Source organism: Drosophila tropicalis, unplaced genomic scaffold (assembly GCF_018151085.1).
Source record: "Drosophila tropicalis isolate 14030-0801.00 unplaced genomic scaffold, ASM1815108v1 contig_593, whole genome shotgun sequence".
Classification (NCBI taxonomy): Eukaryota; Metazoa; Arthropoda; class Insecta; order Diptera; family Drosophilidae; genus Drosophila; species Drosophila tropicalis.
Window position 1 is genome coordinate 8,961,210 of NW_027173070.1, and position 16,319 is coordinate 8,977,528.

At 37.0% G+C, this 16,319-nt stretch overlaps 1 protein-coding gene and 1 long non-coding RNA gene across 19 annotated transcripts in view; one reads left to right on the forward strand and one right to left on the reverse strand.

Moving 5' to 3' along the window:
- The window catches only part of NaCP60E (Na channel protein 60E), a 39,835-nt gene that overhangs the window by 18,420 nt on the left and 5,096 nt on the right, over positions 1–16,319 (forward strand). For 7 of the 16 annotated variants that reach the window (XM_068290648.1, XM_068290649.1, XM_068290654.1 and 4 more), the window contains exons 5-28: positions 1,569–1,777; positions 1,839–2,249; positions 2,316–2,535; positions 2,601–3,498; positions 3,565–3,779; positions 3,841–4,011; positions 4,073–4,266; positions 4,330–4,432; positions 4,504–4,632; positions 5,331–5,345; positions 5,676–5,936; positions 6,003–8,068; positions 8,125–8,452; positions 8,521–8,621; positions 9,341–9,515; positions 9,632–9,928; positions 10,242–10,396; positions 11,092–11,225; positions 11,291–11,960; positions 12,059–12,418; positions 12,567–12,675; positions 12,739–12,920; positions 15,374–15,492; positions 16,059–16,307. In XM_068290648.1, the coding sequence (XP_068146749.1) occupies positions 1,569–1,777; positions 1,839–2,249; positions 2,316–2,535; positions 2,601–3,498; positions 3,565–3,779; positions 3,841–4,011; positions 4,073–4,266; positions 4,330–4,432; positions 4,504–4,632; positions 5,331–5,345; positions 5,676–5,936; positions 6,003–8,068; positions 8,125–8,452; positions 8,521–8,621; positions 9,341–9,515; positions 9,632–9,928; positions 10,242–10,396; positions 11,092–11,225; positions 11,291–11,960; positions 12,059–12,418; positions 12,567–12,675; positions 12,739–12,920; positions 15,374–15,492; positions 16,059–16,307 (7,771 nt within the window). Of the gene's footprint in view, positions 1–1,568; positions 1,778–1,838; positions 2,250–2,315; positions 2,536–2,600; positions 3,499–3,564; positions 3,780–3,840; positions 4,012–4,072; positions 4,267–4,329; positions 4,433–4,503; positions 4,633–5,330; positions 5,346–5,675; positions 5,937–6,002; positions 8,069–8,124; positions 8,453–8,520; positions 8,622–9,340; positions 9,516–9,631; positions 9,929–10,241; positions 10,397–11,091; positions 11,226–11,290; positions 11,961–12,058; positions 12,419–12,566; positions 12,676–12,738; positions 12,921–13,228; positions 13,330–15,373; positions 15,493–16,058; positions 16,308–16,319 lie in introns of those variants that run through there. The other 9 variants (XM_068290661.1, XM_068290662.1, XM_068290658.1 and 6 more) reach the window with 9 other exon arrangements.
- On the reverse strand, positions 554–1,377 carry LOC137576661 (uncharacterized). 3 transcript variants are annotated; one of them, XR_011032309.1, is made up of 4 exons: positions 1,334–1,377; positions 946–1,120; positions 730–823; positions 554–611 (listed from the first exon to the last, which is right to left on the reverse strand). It is a non-coding gene; the product is annotated as an uncharacterized lncRNA (long non-coding RNA). The 3 variants fall into 3 exon arrangements; XR_011032307.1 differs by lacking the exon at positions 1,334–1,377 and adding an exon at positions 1,262–1,276; XR_011032308.1 differs by lacking the exon at positions 1,334–1,377 and adding an exon at positions 1,231–1,245.

Consider the following 16,319-nt stretch of genomic DNA (forward strand, 5'->3'; position numbering starts at 1 on the left):
GCCTTGACTCTTGAGACGATTTGGCTTTGTTGATTTGACTGCCAAGTCCCAGAGCTAGCTTCTTGATGGCCACGAACTACTCCTCTGCTTTTGTTTACGATGGTTCTCGGTTCCGTTCCTTCGGATGGCGTCCGCATCTTCTTAACATTTGATAGTTATAAATGTGGACAGATAAATAACAATTTCCTTTACATATAGTTAGCCGGTTTGACTAAGCAAAATGTGCTCCACACAGGCAAACACATGATTACATGCACGCACATACTCACACACACACTTTAGAGAAAATGTGGTTAGGTTGAAGCAAACTGCAAAAAATTCCGCTATAGCACCAAAAATTGAACACATGTGTTGGATTTTTTTTTTCTTGTGGAACAATTTGTTAAGAAACTCCAGTAATTTATTTAGAAGAAAACTTCAACAAGAAATTTTTCGAAGTGCGTTTTTAAATGCAGAATTCGTGTATTTTTTTGTGTGGAAAATTACGTGGGCCAGATCCCGCCCTTTCGCGTCCCTTTCTCCCTTATCAAAAGTAGAGGGCGAAAATTCGTGATTTGGCTTAAAACGGCATGCTCTTACGGACTCGGTGTTGTTGTAGTGTCAAAAAGTTCCTGCAAATAGAAGGAAAAAGCCACTAAATTAGTATGTCGCGTGACGGCAGGGGCTCCGCTGGACAATGGCCGGCAGCAAAATATCATGGAGCGAGAGGGGTGGGAGTGATTTACTTACCATTCAACGGTCGATGGCTGGGCACAGCTTACTTGGAACGTGCACGCATCTTCCTGCGCTTACGCTTCAACCTACGCATACGCTTCTTACGCCACTGCAATGAAATAAGTTGATAAAAACCATTAGATTGTTGCACTTTTCATTTCATTCATATTTATTTTGCACATTTTATTTTCATCACTTTTTCTTAACTACCACTTGAAATTTGCAAATTACCTTAGCTCTCATTTTCCTTCTAGTCTTGACGACGGTTTGAGAACGAAAGAACGAATAGACAGCGGAAGTTTAGCTCGACGACTCTAGCGTGGCAATTTTGACAGTTCAGTATCGAGTAGTATCGAGTAGCATCGAAAGTGACAGCGGCACAATAAGAAAAGCCAAATCGATCAAGCTAAATTTGAAAGCAACGGAAAAGAGCTAAATTAATTAGTTTAAAAAAATGCATAAAATAATAAGCAACAATTGAATGTAAATTTGTTTTTTTCTTTTATTATTTTTTACTTTAATGGTCTTCATATTATTGTCTTTATACTTTTGCCATATCTAGTAAACAATTTTTTATTCATAAAATATTTTTCCCATGGTGGATATAAAGTCACTTAACTGAGCCAAGTACGGGCGTCAGTTGTATTAGCTAGCAAAACAAAGTTGCCCAAAAAACAAGCCAAACGGTATCACTAATTTTTAAGAACAAAGCATCGAGTAGTATTGGAAGTGACAGCTACCGACAGTGTTGCTAATATAGTGGTTGGTGATTCTGTTAGCCAACACTGACGAACTATCGATAACTTTTCTATCGGCGCTAAAACATTTTGTTTCTAATATTTTTTTTTTTGCAGACATTTTGTGTGGTGTCGAAACGATTTCGTAAAAATTATATACATCGCTTTACTGGCACCAAAAGCCTATTTCTCTTCCATCCTTGGAGTCCAGCCCGTCGAGTATGCGTCTATATAGCAACAAACCAGTTCTTCGACTACTGTGTAATGGCCACAATTTTGTTCAATTGTATTTTCCTTGCCATGACCGAGACAGTGGAGGAAGCCGAGTAAGTTAATTTAAACGGGGAATACGAGAAGAGCACTATTTAACATTTGATCCGATTACAGATACATTTTCCTGGCCATTTACTCCATTGAGATGGTCATTAAAATTATTGCCAAAGGATTTCTGCTTAACAAGTACACCTATTTAAGAAATCCCTGGAATTGGTTAGATTTTGTGGTAATAACTAGTGGCTATGCCACTATTGGCATGGAGGTTGGCAATCTGGCCGGGCTGCGTACGTTTCGGGTGTTGCGTGCCCTCAAGACGGTGTCCATAATGCCCGGCCTAAAGACTATTATCAATGCGCTGCTACACTCCTTTCGCCAATTGGCAGAGGTCATGACCCTAACCATCTTTTGTCTGATGGTCTTTGCTCTGTTCGCCCTGCAAGTGTACATGGGTGAACTGAGGAACAAGTGCGTGCGGCAGGTTCCCACAGATTGGAATAACATCTCACATCTGGATTGGCAAATGTAAGTTAAATTTCACCAGCTGAGGGAAAAGTATTTGGTTAATCTCTCTCTGTTATTATTTTACAGATGGGTCAACGATACGGATAATTGGCTCTATGATGAGGAGGAGATGCCCATGTTGTGTGGCAATCTGACAGGTGCACGGCATTGTCCATTGGGTTATGTGTGCATCTGTGTTGGTGAAAATCCCAATCATGGTTATACCAATTTCGATAATTTCATGTGGTCCATGTTAACCACATTCCAGTTAATTACCTTGGATTACTGGGAGAATGTCTACAATATGGTTGGTTATTAAGTTTTTGATATTCCTTTACACTCATTCATCACACTGACTCCTCCTTCGTTTAGGTATTGGCCACCTGTGGCCCCATGAGCGTATCCTTTTTCACTGTGGTTGTCTTCTTTGGCTCGTTCTACCTAATCAATCTAATGCTAGCCGTTGTGGCCTTAAGCTACGAGGAGGAAGCCGAAATCACAAACGAAGAGCGCAAAAAGGATCTTCTCGATCATCGTGATGATTCCACATTTAGCTTTGATCCCTCAGTGCTGAATGTGAAGAAGCTCAATAAGAACAATAAGAAGAAAATTGACTCACGCAAAGGTGTGCTTCTGGCCTCGTATAGCAAAAAGAAGACGCGACGAAAAAAGGGTGGCAAAGGTGGAAAAGATGGCAGCAATGGAACCAATGGTAATGGCAATGGCCAGGATGACAATAAATCAAATTCGGCCACCCCAAGTCCGGGACCAAGTCCACGTCACAGTGCCACCGAAAGGCCATCGGCACTTAGCCTACAAGCCCAGAAGCAATACCAACAGCAAATAGAACATCAGCAGCACCAACAGCAGAAACAACAAACAAAGCACGATCAGCAGGAGCAAGAGGTAACCAAGGTGGCTGCATCGAAAAATCGTATTAGCTTTCAGGATACAAATGTTAATGTCAAGAATCCAAATATGCTATACCCCTCCGACTACAAGGGCCAATTGGTGGCCAGTAGCCGTCAGACTAGTTCCAACTCCAGTGGTGTCAATCGTGAATCCTCACAAGACGATTCCGGTGTGGTAGACGACGATCATGAGGAACAGGATGCATCTAATGAACTACTTGGACATGTATCCACTGTAGAATTGGCCTTGTCGCCCCGCGAAGTACGACTGATCAAATGTAATGGGAATATTGCCAGAATCAAGAATCATAATGTCTATGCCTTACATCAGGAGTTTTCATCGCAAGTTGTCGTTATAGGTAATTGATTGGATAATTAAAGGACATTGACTAGTTGTAATTTCATCACACCCTTTTTTCTTACAGATGACCTTCCGGATAGAAACTGTGATCGTTGCATTCATTGCTGTGCCGACTATGAGAGCTGGCTGCAATTCCAGAATTGCCTATATAAGGTGGTACGTGATCCACTCTTTGAGCTGGCCATAACCCTTTGCATTGTGCTCAACACTGCCTTTCTCGCCATGGAACATCATGGCATGAGCGAGAGTTTTCGTAATGCCCTCGATGTGGGCAATAAGGTAAGTATTGTGTTTTTTTCTTATTCATTTTGCTTTTTCTTCTAATGGTAATCCATTTTAGGTTTTCACCTCAATTTTCACCTTTGAGTGCATAGTGAAACTAATGGCCTTATCCAAGGATTTCTTTCTATGTGGTTGGAATATTTTTGATTTGATTATTGTGACAGCGAGTCTCTTGGATATAATATTCGAATTGGTAGATGGTCTAAGTGTCTTAAGAGGTCTACGATTGGTGAGAAATTCTGAAATCCTAAAATTAACGATTCTTTTATATATAATTTCATAATTTTTAGTTACGTGTGTTGAAACTTGCTCAATCCTGGACCACTATGAAGGTTCTATTGAGTATTATAATATCCACAATTGGGGCCTTGGGTAATCTTACACTGATTTTGGTCATAGTCATCTATATATTCGCTGTGATTGGCATGCAATTGTTCTCCAAAGATTATACGCCAGAGAAATTTGATCCAGATCCAGTGCCGAGGTAAGGGCTATATCTTTTAATTATTATATAGAGTTTTATAATTGATGAAAAATTATTTTCTAGATGGAATTTTAATGATTTCTTTCACTCATTTATGATGATCTTTCGCATTTTATGCGGCGAATGGATTGAACCTCTTTGGGATTGTATGCGAGCTGAAGAGGAGGTGAGTTTAACTTTTCCTTAGGATTTTGACAAATAGAATTTCTCAATGTTTTTGTAATCTCCCATTTACAGCAAGGTGCCTCCACTTGTTTTGCCATTTTTCTACCCACTTTGGTTATGGGCAATTTTATGGTTTTAAATTTGTTCTTGGCCTTGTTGCTCAATAGTTTCAATTCCGAGGAGCTAAAGTCAAAGAAAGAGGTAAATCAATTGATTTCTACTTAAAGTATTTAACAAACTTAAGTATTTCAATATTGTTTGTGGAATGTCTAAATGTCTAAAAATCTGTGTGTGTACCAAAAATCTGTGTGTATGTGTGTGTGCCAAATCAAATTTTTAAACCTAATGCCTCAACAATTTGTGGGTTTTCATTCACCAGAAAAAAAAAAAAAACAAAAATACCAATTGAATTATACACCCAAAATCAGAGCAAAACTTTTTTGTTTCAGAATTACTAAAAAAAAAAAAAAAAAATCAAAAAAAATTAAACCAAAATCCCAGAATGTTTTATACACAAAATCAATTTTATTTACATTATTTCTCACATCTCAAAAATTCTCATTGAATGTTTTGACCCACTTAAGTTAAAATCGGCCCAAACCGAATATTGAAAAAAATCTTAATATTTATTCTATGTCTATGTATGTATGTATGTCTATGTAGGTCTAATTAAATCAACAAAATTTTGTTTTAAATGCACTTACATAAAAAAAAAAAAACCAAACTTACCTTTAACCTTTGACTAAACTATTTAAATTAACTAAACATTTCTGTTGTCAACTTTGCACCATGCGTTTAAAAATCTAAAACTAAAAAACACTTAAAACACACACAAACAAAAAAACACTAAAAAAAACAAACAAACTAAATTTTTAAATACACAAAAAACCGTTAAACAGATTTTCAAGAAAAAGGTAATTTTTTAAACAAAAAACTTAAATCCAAAAAAAAAAATCCTATTTTCCAATTAATCAAAAGAAAAAAGAAAAAAAACTGTAGCTTGCTTTTAAACAAACAAAAAAAAATTCCTTAGTACAAAATTTTCTAATAAATGTATATAGCGCAACCAAAAAAGAACCCCAATCTATATAATTATATATGTATTTATTCTTAATTAATTGTTAATAATGTGTTTTTATGTTGCCTCCAATTTGTGTCAATCAAATCAAGTAGTTGAAATCTTTTGATCATTTCATGTTCAAAACTAATGCATATATCCTTTTTGTTAACAACAATAAACATAGGAAGTTGGCGAGGAATCAAAACTGGCACGGAGCATTGAAAGGGTTCGTGATTTGATACGTAAAAAGCGGCAAGAGCGCAAAGATCGCAAAGAGCGTAAATTTGCTGAGAAATTCCAACAAATTGTCCTGGAAGCTCAGCAGGCGCAGCATCAGCAGCAGCAGCAGCTTTTGCAGCAGGGGCAAGGGCAATCGCAGGCAGTTCTTGAATTAGATAAACCCAATCTGTTGGCCGAGACCAAATTTCATAGATTGAGCTATCAGGTAAGTAAGCAATTCAGTTGAACGAAAAATCTCATGCTAATCCTTTAATATCTTAAACCTTTGCAGGAGTCTATGAATCGTCCTGTCTCTGGCTCAGATTTTGGTTATCAAATTCCTTTGGCTGAAAATCTGCATACAATTGTCGATGGTCTAGAATATGAGGAACCTTTGCTCTGTGAACAGCAATTGGAGCAAGTGCAACTGCCACAGCAACAACCACAAATGCCTCTGACAAGCGATTCCTTGCCGCCATCGTATGAGGTGGCCATTAGTTCTCAGATAAGTCAGAATCTTTTGCCAGAGCGCAGTCGGTTGCAGCATCAAATATCTTCGGGAGTGGGCACCCAGCATAATGACTCACGCGATGAGGCTACCTACACCGAATCGATAGAACTCCGCCTGCTGGGCCATTACAATTCCACAGATACTGATCCCTATGTCAATGATCAACGTAGTGGCTCATTTGCCCGGGTGGACTCACTGCAAGAGGCCTCCGAACATGATGAGGCCTATCTCAAGTATCAGAAATCTTTGCTCACACGCTCTCCCAGTTATCGCAAAAGTTTGGATCGCCTGTCACAGTCGAGTGGTCAATCGCTAATTAAAACGGAGACCGAAGAGGGCGGCAGTCATATGAGAAGACATTCGAGTGGTCATTCGCTCAATTCTATATCCATTGACCAGGATGAGCTTTTATCACAGCAAGGGGGAAATTTGCGCGAAGAATTGCTCAATTGTGATCAGAAGGAGTTGTTTCAATTCCTGCAAGAAGAGGATAAGACACAACCTATGCGTTCACATCGTTCGTCGCAGCTGCAATTGGACAGTAGTGAACCTCTTGCGGAGCATTCCGAGTTCGATAACATAATACAAAGTTTCGAAAAGGAATTGGAAGAGATTAAACGTTCCACCACCTCGCTAGAGAGAAAATTATCGACACTCTCTGAACCCTCGCCGGCAGCTGATGTGGCCACGCGAGCCATTATGGATCACATTGCGCATATAACAGCTGCCTCGGAACGCACTACAGCCGATGAGGTAGTGCATCCTTTGAATCCCTATGACAGCTATGACCTGTCCAGCGTGCCCAGACGATCGCATTCGGTTAGCTCAACGGCTCATCGTCAGTCGGTGAAATTGAAACGCCGCAGTTTGGAGAAGCAGCGCAAAATTGACGAGGACTTTAGCATCTCGAATGAGATACGTAAAATCTGTGATCAAATTCATGCCCCCTTCATAGCCATGGAGGCCATGGCTGTGGCGGCAACTAGCAATAGCTCCGGCGGAGCCAGTGGAGCTGGATCACCATTTATGCGTCGGAAAACTGATCCATTTAGCCTTCAATTCGATCGCTTTAAGCGTCTCTCACTTATCGAACGACTCGAAGAACTGCCCGAAGAGGAAAAACCGATTTCAACGCTGCGCATTGAGTCGGAGAAAATGCCACGAAAATTCCTTCACGGTGATCCACAGCAGCTAAGCCAATTGGATAGCTTATCGCTAAAGAGCACCAATTCGTATGAGAATTTATTAATACAGAAGCAAAAGCAATCAAAGACCGTACCAGCCACACCGCCCACATCCTTGAAATCGAACATTGAGCCACCAACACTGGCGCAAATTTCATCGCTAAAGGCCACACCGCCGCTGGCTGCTCTTACCGAGCATCAGCAGCATTTTCATGCAACAAGTATACAGACAACAACCACACCACATGACCATCAACATCAACATGCACATCCACATGCACATGCCATGGCCGGCAAACGACAACGCTCGGAGCATCCACAATCGACCTTAGACAAAGCCGCTTCCTTTCAGTCCGCCCGCACCGAATCCCATAGCTCGGGAGTGGCCGAGGTTAGCCAAAAGACTGAGACACTGTTGCATCCTCATGCATCCCAAGAGGGAGTGGCCACCATTGCATCCACGACCCCAAAACCAACATCGGCTTTCTCACGTCTGACCGAAAAACCATGGCATTGTCTGGTTTCCTACGTGGACGATCTCACTGTCGGTGGGAGACGTAATTCGCAGGGCGCCTACAATGATCCCATGACTTTTCCCAGTTTCGGTCAAGCGAAGCCGCCAAAAGTGCCAGATGATTGTTTTCCCCAAAAATGCTACGATCAGTGAGTAGAGTTTATCTCCAAAAAGGAATCTCTTTTATACTTTTTTCTCTTTATAGCTTCTATTTTCGTTGTCCCTGGTTTATGTCCTGCATGGATACACCAAGTGCCAAGCATTGGACACGCATTAGGACGGCTGTCTTGACGGTTGTCGATACTCCGGCCTTTGAGTGGTTTGTCTTAGTGTTGATCTTTGCGTCGAGTATTACGCTCTGCTTCGAGGATATCTATCTGGATAGCAATAAGACACTGAAACGTGTCCTCTATTGGACAAACTTTTCGTTCTGTTTGATCTTTGTGGTGGAAATGATATTAAAATGGTTGGCTTTGGGCTTCTCCAAATATTTTACAAGCTTTTGGACTATTCTTGATTTCATCATAGTATTTGTGAGTAGTCTAATATGTATATGAATATAATCTTCCAACTATATATATATATGTGTAATCCCTTTTAGGTCTCTGTCTTTTCTCTACTCATTGAGGAGAATGAAAATTTGAAGGTTTTACGCTCATTGCGTACATTACGAGCCCTTAGACCCCTAAGAGCCATCTCGCGGTAAGTTGGACATGGAGTGGACCCCGATCCTAATCGATATTTGATCTTTAGGCTGCACTCAGACATTTGACAACGCCAAAACAAACAGAAAAAAAAAAGAAATAGGATAAACAGAAACAAAGAGCTATGCAGTGTTTAATACAATCTCGTATCTTCTTTATGGATTTCGAATAGAAATACATGTAGAACCACCATCCTAAAACTCCATAGCCTCTCTCGATAATTGTATATAATTTGTGTATATATATTTATTAGACTTGTGTATATATATATACCTATATTTAGTATGTTCAGGGACTGCAAATTCAAATCGAAATCAATTCAAACAGATCAGATCAGATCATAAGATATTCTTGAAATTGCCGAAAGACTATAATTTTTCAATCTGCTGTAAATATCATCAAAAAATTTTAAATTCCAAATATATAGTGTTTATACCTAGATTAATTGGCCAAAATAATCTTAATACATACAAATATGAAAATTAAATTTGCTTTCCTTTAGAGTACCGTTCCTTTGTTGTAGCTCAAAGTGTTATCATTTCATCAATCATATCCATCAGTTTTATGCACCTTTGTTTATATAAACTGCCCGCCCCTCTCCCAAAACTATATATACTCCTCCTGTCCAAATAATCCTGTAATCTATAGATAAACGACAATGTCATGTGACCAACAAGAAAACCAATCCAAAACAAATACCCAATGTTTCTATTCCAGGTGGCAAGGAATGCGGATTGTAGTAAATGCTCTCATGTATGCAATACCATCAATTTTCAATGTACTTTTGGTTTGTTTAGTTTTTTGGTTAATATTCTCCATAATGGGTGTACAATTTTTTGGTGGTAAATTTTTCAAATGCGTCAATGAAATCGGCGAATTGCTGCCAATTACCGTGAGTAACGAACCCAATCAATCCAAAATCAAACAAATTCATATTCAAAAGAAAATTGTATAATTAACTCAAATTGATAAACAAATTTAAATATATTATGTGATAATTTAATGTAGGAGGTCAACGATAAATGGGATTGCATAGAACAGAACTATACATGGATCAATTCAAAAATCACTTTCGATCATGTTGGCATGGGATATCTGGCCCTATTGCAAGTGGCCACATTTGAGGGCTGGATGGAGGTGATGGCCGATGCTGTCGATGCCCGTGGAGTGGATTTGCAACCGCAGAGAGAAGCCAATTTATATGCATATATTTATTTTGTTATATTTATTGTATGCGGCTCATTCTTTACCCTGAATCTGTTCATTGGAGTTATCATTGATAATTTCAATATGCTCAAAAAGAAGGTAAGTTTATTTGTGGCCCATGAAAAGAAAAATATCTCCCAAAACACTCATTGTCATTTTATCATTCCCATACCCATGGCAATTGTATATAACTATAAATCTCTTAAGAGAACAAAAGATGCATACATATATTGTTGATAATGTCGATGTTGTATATATATATATATATATATCAAATTAAATGTTTCACATTTTTTTCTCCATTCTTAAAACACTTTGGTTTGTTATTTTTTTTTCTCTCTCTTGGTTTTCTTATTATTATTATTATTGTTATTGTTGTGTTATTTAACAAATTGTTTTATTAAAAATATAGTATGAAGGAGGAGTGTTGGAAATGTTTCTCACCGAATCTCAAAAACACTATTACACGGCCATGAAAAAATTGGGACGAAAGAAACCACAGAAAGTTATTAAGCGACCCATAAATCATTTTTTAGCTATGTTTTATGATTTATCCAATTCGAGAAGGTAAAGCAACAAACAACAAACAAATAAATTACAACAAAACAAAAACAAAACCAAATTAAGAAAATCCTATAGAATCTGAAATCTGAAAAACAATTTGTTTTCCTATTCTAAATTTAAATCTACGTAACAATTAGTTCTATCTTAGTTTGGGACCACAAAAATAATAAGATTTGGTGATAGAATTCATTTAAACACTTTTTTTTTGTGAATGATTAAAGATGATGATTCACTTTAAAGCTCTTGCAATATTTTTGATTAATTTTCAATAACAAAAGATTTAAAAAAACAAAAACCACCGATTGATCAAAAATAATGTATTGAATCTCTATCGAATGCCTGATGAATCAATGTTGTAACTAGCAGCACTTTTAAACTGTCTCCAACTTTCCCCAACTATCCCAACTAACTATCTAAAATTAAACTCCTTTTACCTACTTACTACTATTTAATCAATGTAGTCCTTCTGGTTTTAATACTCATTTTGGGGGTTTCTAAATTTCTTTTCTAATACTTATTAGATCAAATTTGGCATGTAAAATATATATATAAATAGTTTTAGTTTTCAGTTAGATTTAGTCTTATGTATATATAGTCCTATATCTTCGGCTTTGTCGAAGGTCTCAACCTTGCTACTTGAATTTTGAAAGGTTTATACACAAAAATTAACATTAATCTTGATAAATATTTATGCACAGATTCGAAATTGCGATCTTTGTACTGATTTTTCTAAATATGCTTACCATGGGCATAGAGCACTACGATCAACCACATGCCGTATTCTTTATACTGGAAGTAAGCAATGCATTTTTCACCACAGTCTTTGGTCTGGGTAAGTGAATATTGAGATAAAGATATTGGACTTATCAAATCCTTTTAATATTCTTCACTTCGCAGAGGCAATTGTTAAGATTGTGGGTCTACGTTATCATTACTTCACTGTGCCATGGAATGTCTTTGATTTCCTCTTGGTTTTGGCCAGTATATTTGGCATTTTAATGGAGGACATTATGATTGATCTGCCCATTAGTCCGACTCTGTTGCGTGTCGTTCGTGTGTTTCGTATTGGACGTATTTTGCGACTCATTAAGGCCGCCAAGGGCATAAGAAAGTTGTTATTCGCTTTGGTTGTATCGCTGCCAGCTCTGTTTAATATTGGAGCCTTGCTTGGTCTGATTACCTTTATCTATGCCATATTGGGCATGTCTTTGTTTGGTCATGTGAAGCTGCAGGGAGCCCTGGATGATATGGTCAACTTTCAGACATTTGGTCGTAGTATGCAATTATTGTTTCGTCTGATGACCTCCGCCGGTTGGAATGATGTTTTGGAATCTCTGATGATACAGCCACCGGACTGTGATCCATTCTTCAATCGTCAAACGAATGGAGATTGTGGCCATCCCTTGCTGGCCATAACATATTTCACTAGCTTCATTATAATCAGCTATATGATTGTGATCAATATGTATATTGCCATCATATTGGAGAATTTCAATCAGGCCCATCAAGAGGAGGAGATTGGAATTGTTGAGGATGATTTGGAAATGTTTTATATACGCTGGTCCAAGTAGGTTTATCGGATAACAATCCATTTTGATCTGAAATCGAGGGATTAAATATTAATAAAATTGTATTGATAAATTTCATATTCTTTGTTTATTGTAGATATGATCCACATGCCACCCAATTTATACACTTCTCGCAACTGTCCGATTTTATTGCCTCTCTCGATCCACCATTGGGCATCTCGAAGCCCAATAATGTCGCTTTAGTGTCATTTAATCTGCCCATTTCGAGGGGCAATAAAATACACTGTCTCGATATTTTGCACGCGCTGGTTAAGCACGTGTTAGGTCATGTCGAGGAGACCGATAACTTCAAACAGTTGCAGGAACAAATGGATGTCAAGTTCAAGAAACAGTTTCCAACCCGTAAAGAATTGGAAATTGTTTCATCGACACGGATCTGGAAGCGTCAGGAGAAGGCGGCCAAAACGATACAGCTGGGTTGGAAAGACTATTTGCGGTACTCCTCCCCCACTTCATTAACCACATACATAATAGAGAAGAAGTCCTTAAACGAATCCTTCTACCAAAAATAGTCCAAATATTTAAAAAAGGAATTTTGTTTAAAATTTTTGTATTAACTTGATCTATGATTCTTTTATACGCAGGCGCAAGAGGGAGAAAGAGCGTTCCAATTCGGGTGATAGTGCCACACAGAATTCCAGTCCAGGTGGTTGGCAATCGAAACTATCGGCCCTGAATTTCTTCCATCTGCAGGTGAGTTACTAAAATGAATATTAATCTAAAGATTTGTGTAAATATTGGCTTAACTATTTGTAGGTTAGCCGCAGGGGAACTGCCTGCTCAAGTCGTGCCTCTTCGCGGAAATCCTCACGAGCCTCCGATGCCTCTGATTTAAGCGAATTGGCTGGTCCATGGCTAAATTTACCATTAATGCTTGTCTCTGGGGCCGATGATGTGGTTAAGGATATTAAGCAACAAAGCGATGAGCTGGGCAAACGGTAGTTAATTCACCCACACTACACCCAATCTCACCACACACACACAAACACACACAAATACACCACACATTGATACCTTTACCAATGCAGCGCAAATGAAAATGCAATTTTTAGACGAAAGGCTCCTACTCCTCCTCTCTGTCTCTCTGTTTGACTCTCTGCCTCTGCCGCGAAATTGAAACCAAACCAAAAGAAAAACAAAAATTGTTCAGCTTCAAATCACACACCATGAATTTATAACCATTTTTGTTGTTGTTTGTTATTATTATCCACAGTGTGTATATGAATTTAAGACCTATTTATTTTAGCATATCCTCTTGTATCTCCCTAAACTATGAGTCCTTGCTCGCCGATATGGTAACAGCCGTTTTACGAAGTGGCTCCCAGCCTAGTGGCCTGAATTATTTAGGTAAAGGCAAAAATTTATCTAAAATCTCATCAGCTCCTTAGCCAAAAAACTTAGCAAAATACAAAAAAATCAAAAGCTCTCACGTACTATAACTACTTACTACCTACTTACTACTACTACTACTACTATTATAACTACAAAACTCAACTTAATCATATTCAGTATCAGTACCCAGTATATATACATATATACTCTTAAATATATATATAGAATCTTTCTATATATATCTAGTTTCAACATTCAAACAAAATCGCTCAAATTTACTAATCATCATTAAAGCGAACGCAAGCAAAATCAAAACAAACAAAAAACCGACTCTTTAAATACTCTCCCTCTCTCTCTCTCTCTCAAATACTCTGTCAAATACTCATTACTGCCGCAATCAAAATATATATATTTAACAAGTACTTAATAAGCAACAGCAGTTAAAACTTAAACAATTACATTCGAGTAAAATGACAAAAACAAAATTTTATCATTTGTAAGTAGTGGACCGCCTCTGTAATTCTCTTTGATCTCTATCACTCTACAAAAATAATAATAAGACTGGCAAAAAATTCGCCCAAATCAGTTTGTTAGCTCGCTCGCTCGCTCTCTTTGTCTCTCTCTATGTAATAATACTTATTAATAGTCATATTTGAGTTTGATTATCTAGAGTTCGCTGCACTTTGTTTAGTAAAAACAAAACAAAAAAACAAAAATCCATCTATAAATATATACATACAACAAATAGTACATTCTTTAGTCCTTGCCTTCAGTTTTATGTAGCCGCATTGTTATATAACATGGCCCTATCTGACTGCATCTTTGAAATTGGCTAACAAAAAAACAAAACTAAAACAAAAAACCGTCACGAATTCGTTAACCGAAACTGTATCCTTAATTCGAAAACAAAAACCAAAAACAAATACCCCACGACTCATTTCCCCCATTTGCTTCTTACAGATTTTCGTTTTCAAGTATTTTTCGTCGAAAAATTGCAGAGAATTTTGATATATATATTTGCCTAATGGTTCGCTAATCTATATTTGTATCTATACAAACAAATTTGTGTATAATTTGTGGATCAAACTGGGGGCTGGCTTTTAGTTGTAAACGAAAACGTATGCCAAAATTTATTTAAATATTTTTTCATTCGCCTAAAATTTAATTGATTGTTAACTTTATTTTAAGCCTCAAATAAGTTTATAAGCAAAATTTAAAAATTATTTAATGTATTTTTTAAAACGTTTAAAATCGAACTTTTTACGGATCTGCTCTCGTTTCCAAATCCTCCGCAATTACTTATTGTATTTGATGAAAATCTCCCACTCTATAAATATCCAAAACTCAAGATTCACATTTCTTTAGAGATATATTAGTATTTTATTTCCGAATCGAAATCCACAGAGGATTTTGCCAACCTTTTTAAAGTTTATGAACAATCCAAATGAAATTGAATAACATTTCCATTTAAATTACTTCTGCATTTTCAGATAATTTTCTAAAAATTCTTTGAAAATTCATGTCAGTTCCCAATTTGTCAATTACTCTTTAATAATTTGATCATTATATTGAAAAATATCATATCAAACATTTCAAAAAAGGAGTAAGATAAAAAAAGCTATTAAATGAAAACCACTGTTCATTTAAATTTATGCAATTCTAAAAAACAAAAAAATTTATCAAAATTTGTAAACAAGAATAATTAAGTACTAATCTAAATACAACTAATGAAACGTTTTTTTAGTTTTTTTATGATGGATAAAAATTGATTAATTGAATATGAAATAATTGATTGCGTTAATTTGCGGTCCCTTTGATTTGACTAGACTAATTGCTGTTATTAAAAGCCAGCCCTGCTTTTTGATCCCGCTCTGCCTATCTCTCTCTCTCTATTTGTCTCTCTATCTACATGTAATACTTACCAACAAATACTATATTAATTTTTTAATTACCATTATGATTATGTTATATACCGATATATGATTACAATTTTTCATTATTATTGTTATTATTGTTATCATTATGTTTATTGTTATTGTTATTATCGATCAACTATTAGCGGTAGCATATTTGTGGAAGCGCCTAGAGCAACTCGTCGCCGAAGCTTTTATAATTTCTTTTTGCGTCATCAGGATGCTGTCGATGACAGCTTAACCTCACCTTCAGTACATAGAAAAAGTAATTATTGACAAGTGCCTACTACTTAAAAAACAAAAACAAAACAAAAAACTTACTCAGTTCACCTTTCAAGAATCACGCATTAATATATCTAATATATCCTATAAATATGAAAATTTTGTATATATGCATATACTCCTGTACATATATGTTTTAACTATATAGTCTAATATGCACTTTACTTACTTACTTCAATTCTATATTCAACCATAAAACCATTTCAAAATATCCATAAAAAATCAATCATGGCTTCACATCGATATATACTCTCATGTTACTCCACCGAGACCAAGATCTGTAACTCTCCCTTTATCTCTAAAAACTAAAAACTAAACTATCTCTGTACTGTTTTAATCACACCACAATCTAACTAACTAACTTAACTTATGTATCTCATAAACCTAACTACCCACCCACCTACCTACCTCGTTTTGTATATTCTCCTCTGTATATCTTTAACTAAGTATATAACTATATATATATATATGAATTTATGTTGTGCCTTTTAACACTCAACACTAATCTGTGTCTCACAATTCCCCTTCCCTCGAAAAACTCACCAACAGCAGCCGCTATAAACACCACCAACACCTCCAACACCACCAACACCACAACCACCACTTCAACATCCGCCTCCGCAACAGCCATAGCCGCTACGAGCGAGAGCGATAGACAAACCCAAATTCATCCGCATCCGCAAATGGCTCCAACTCCAAGTCGTAAGCGTGCCTCGAGTTTTATACGCAAGAAACCGCCCCTAGAACGAGGTCTGTCAGCACAGAGCGCTTTAAGACTTAACAAGAACGCTTTTGTCTGTATGTGTCGAT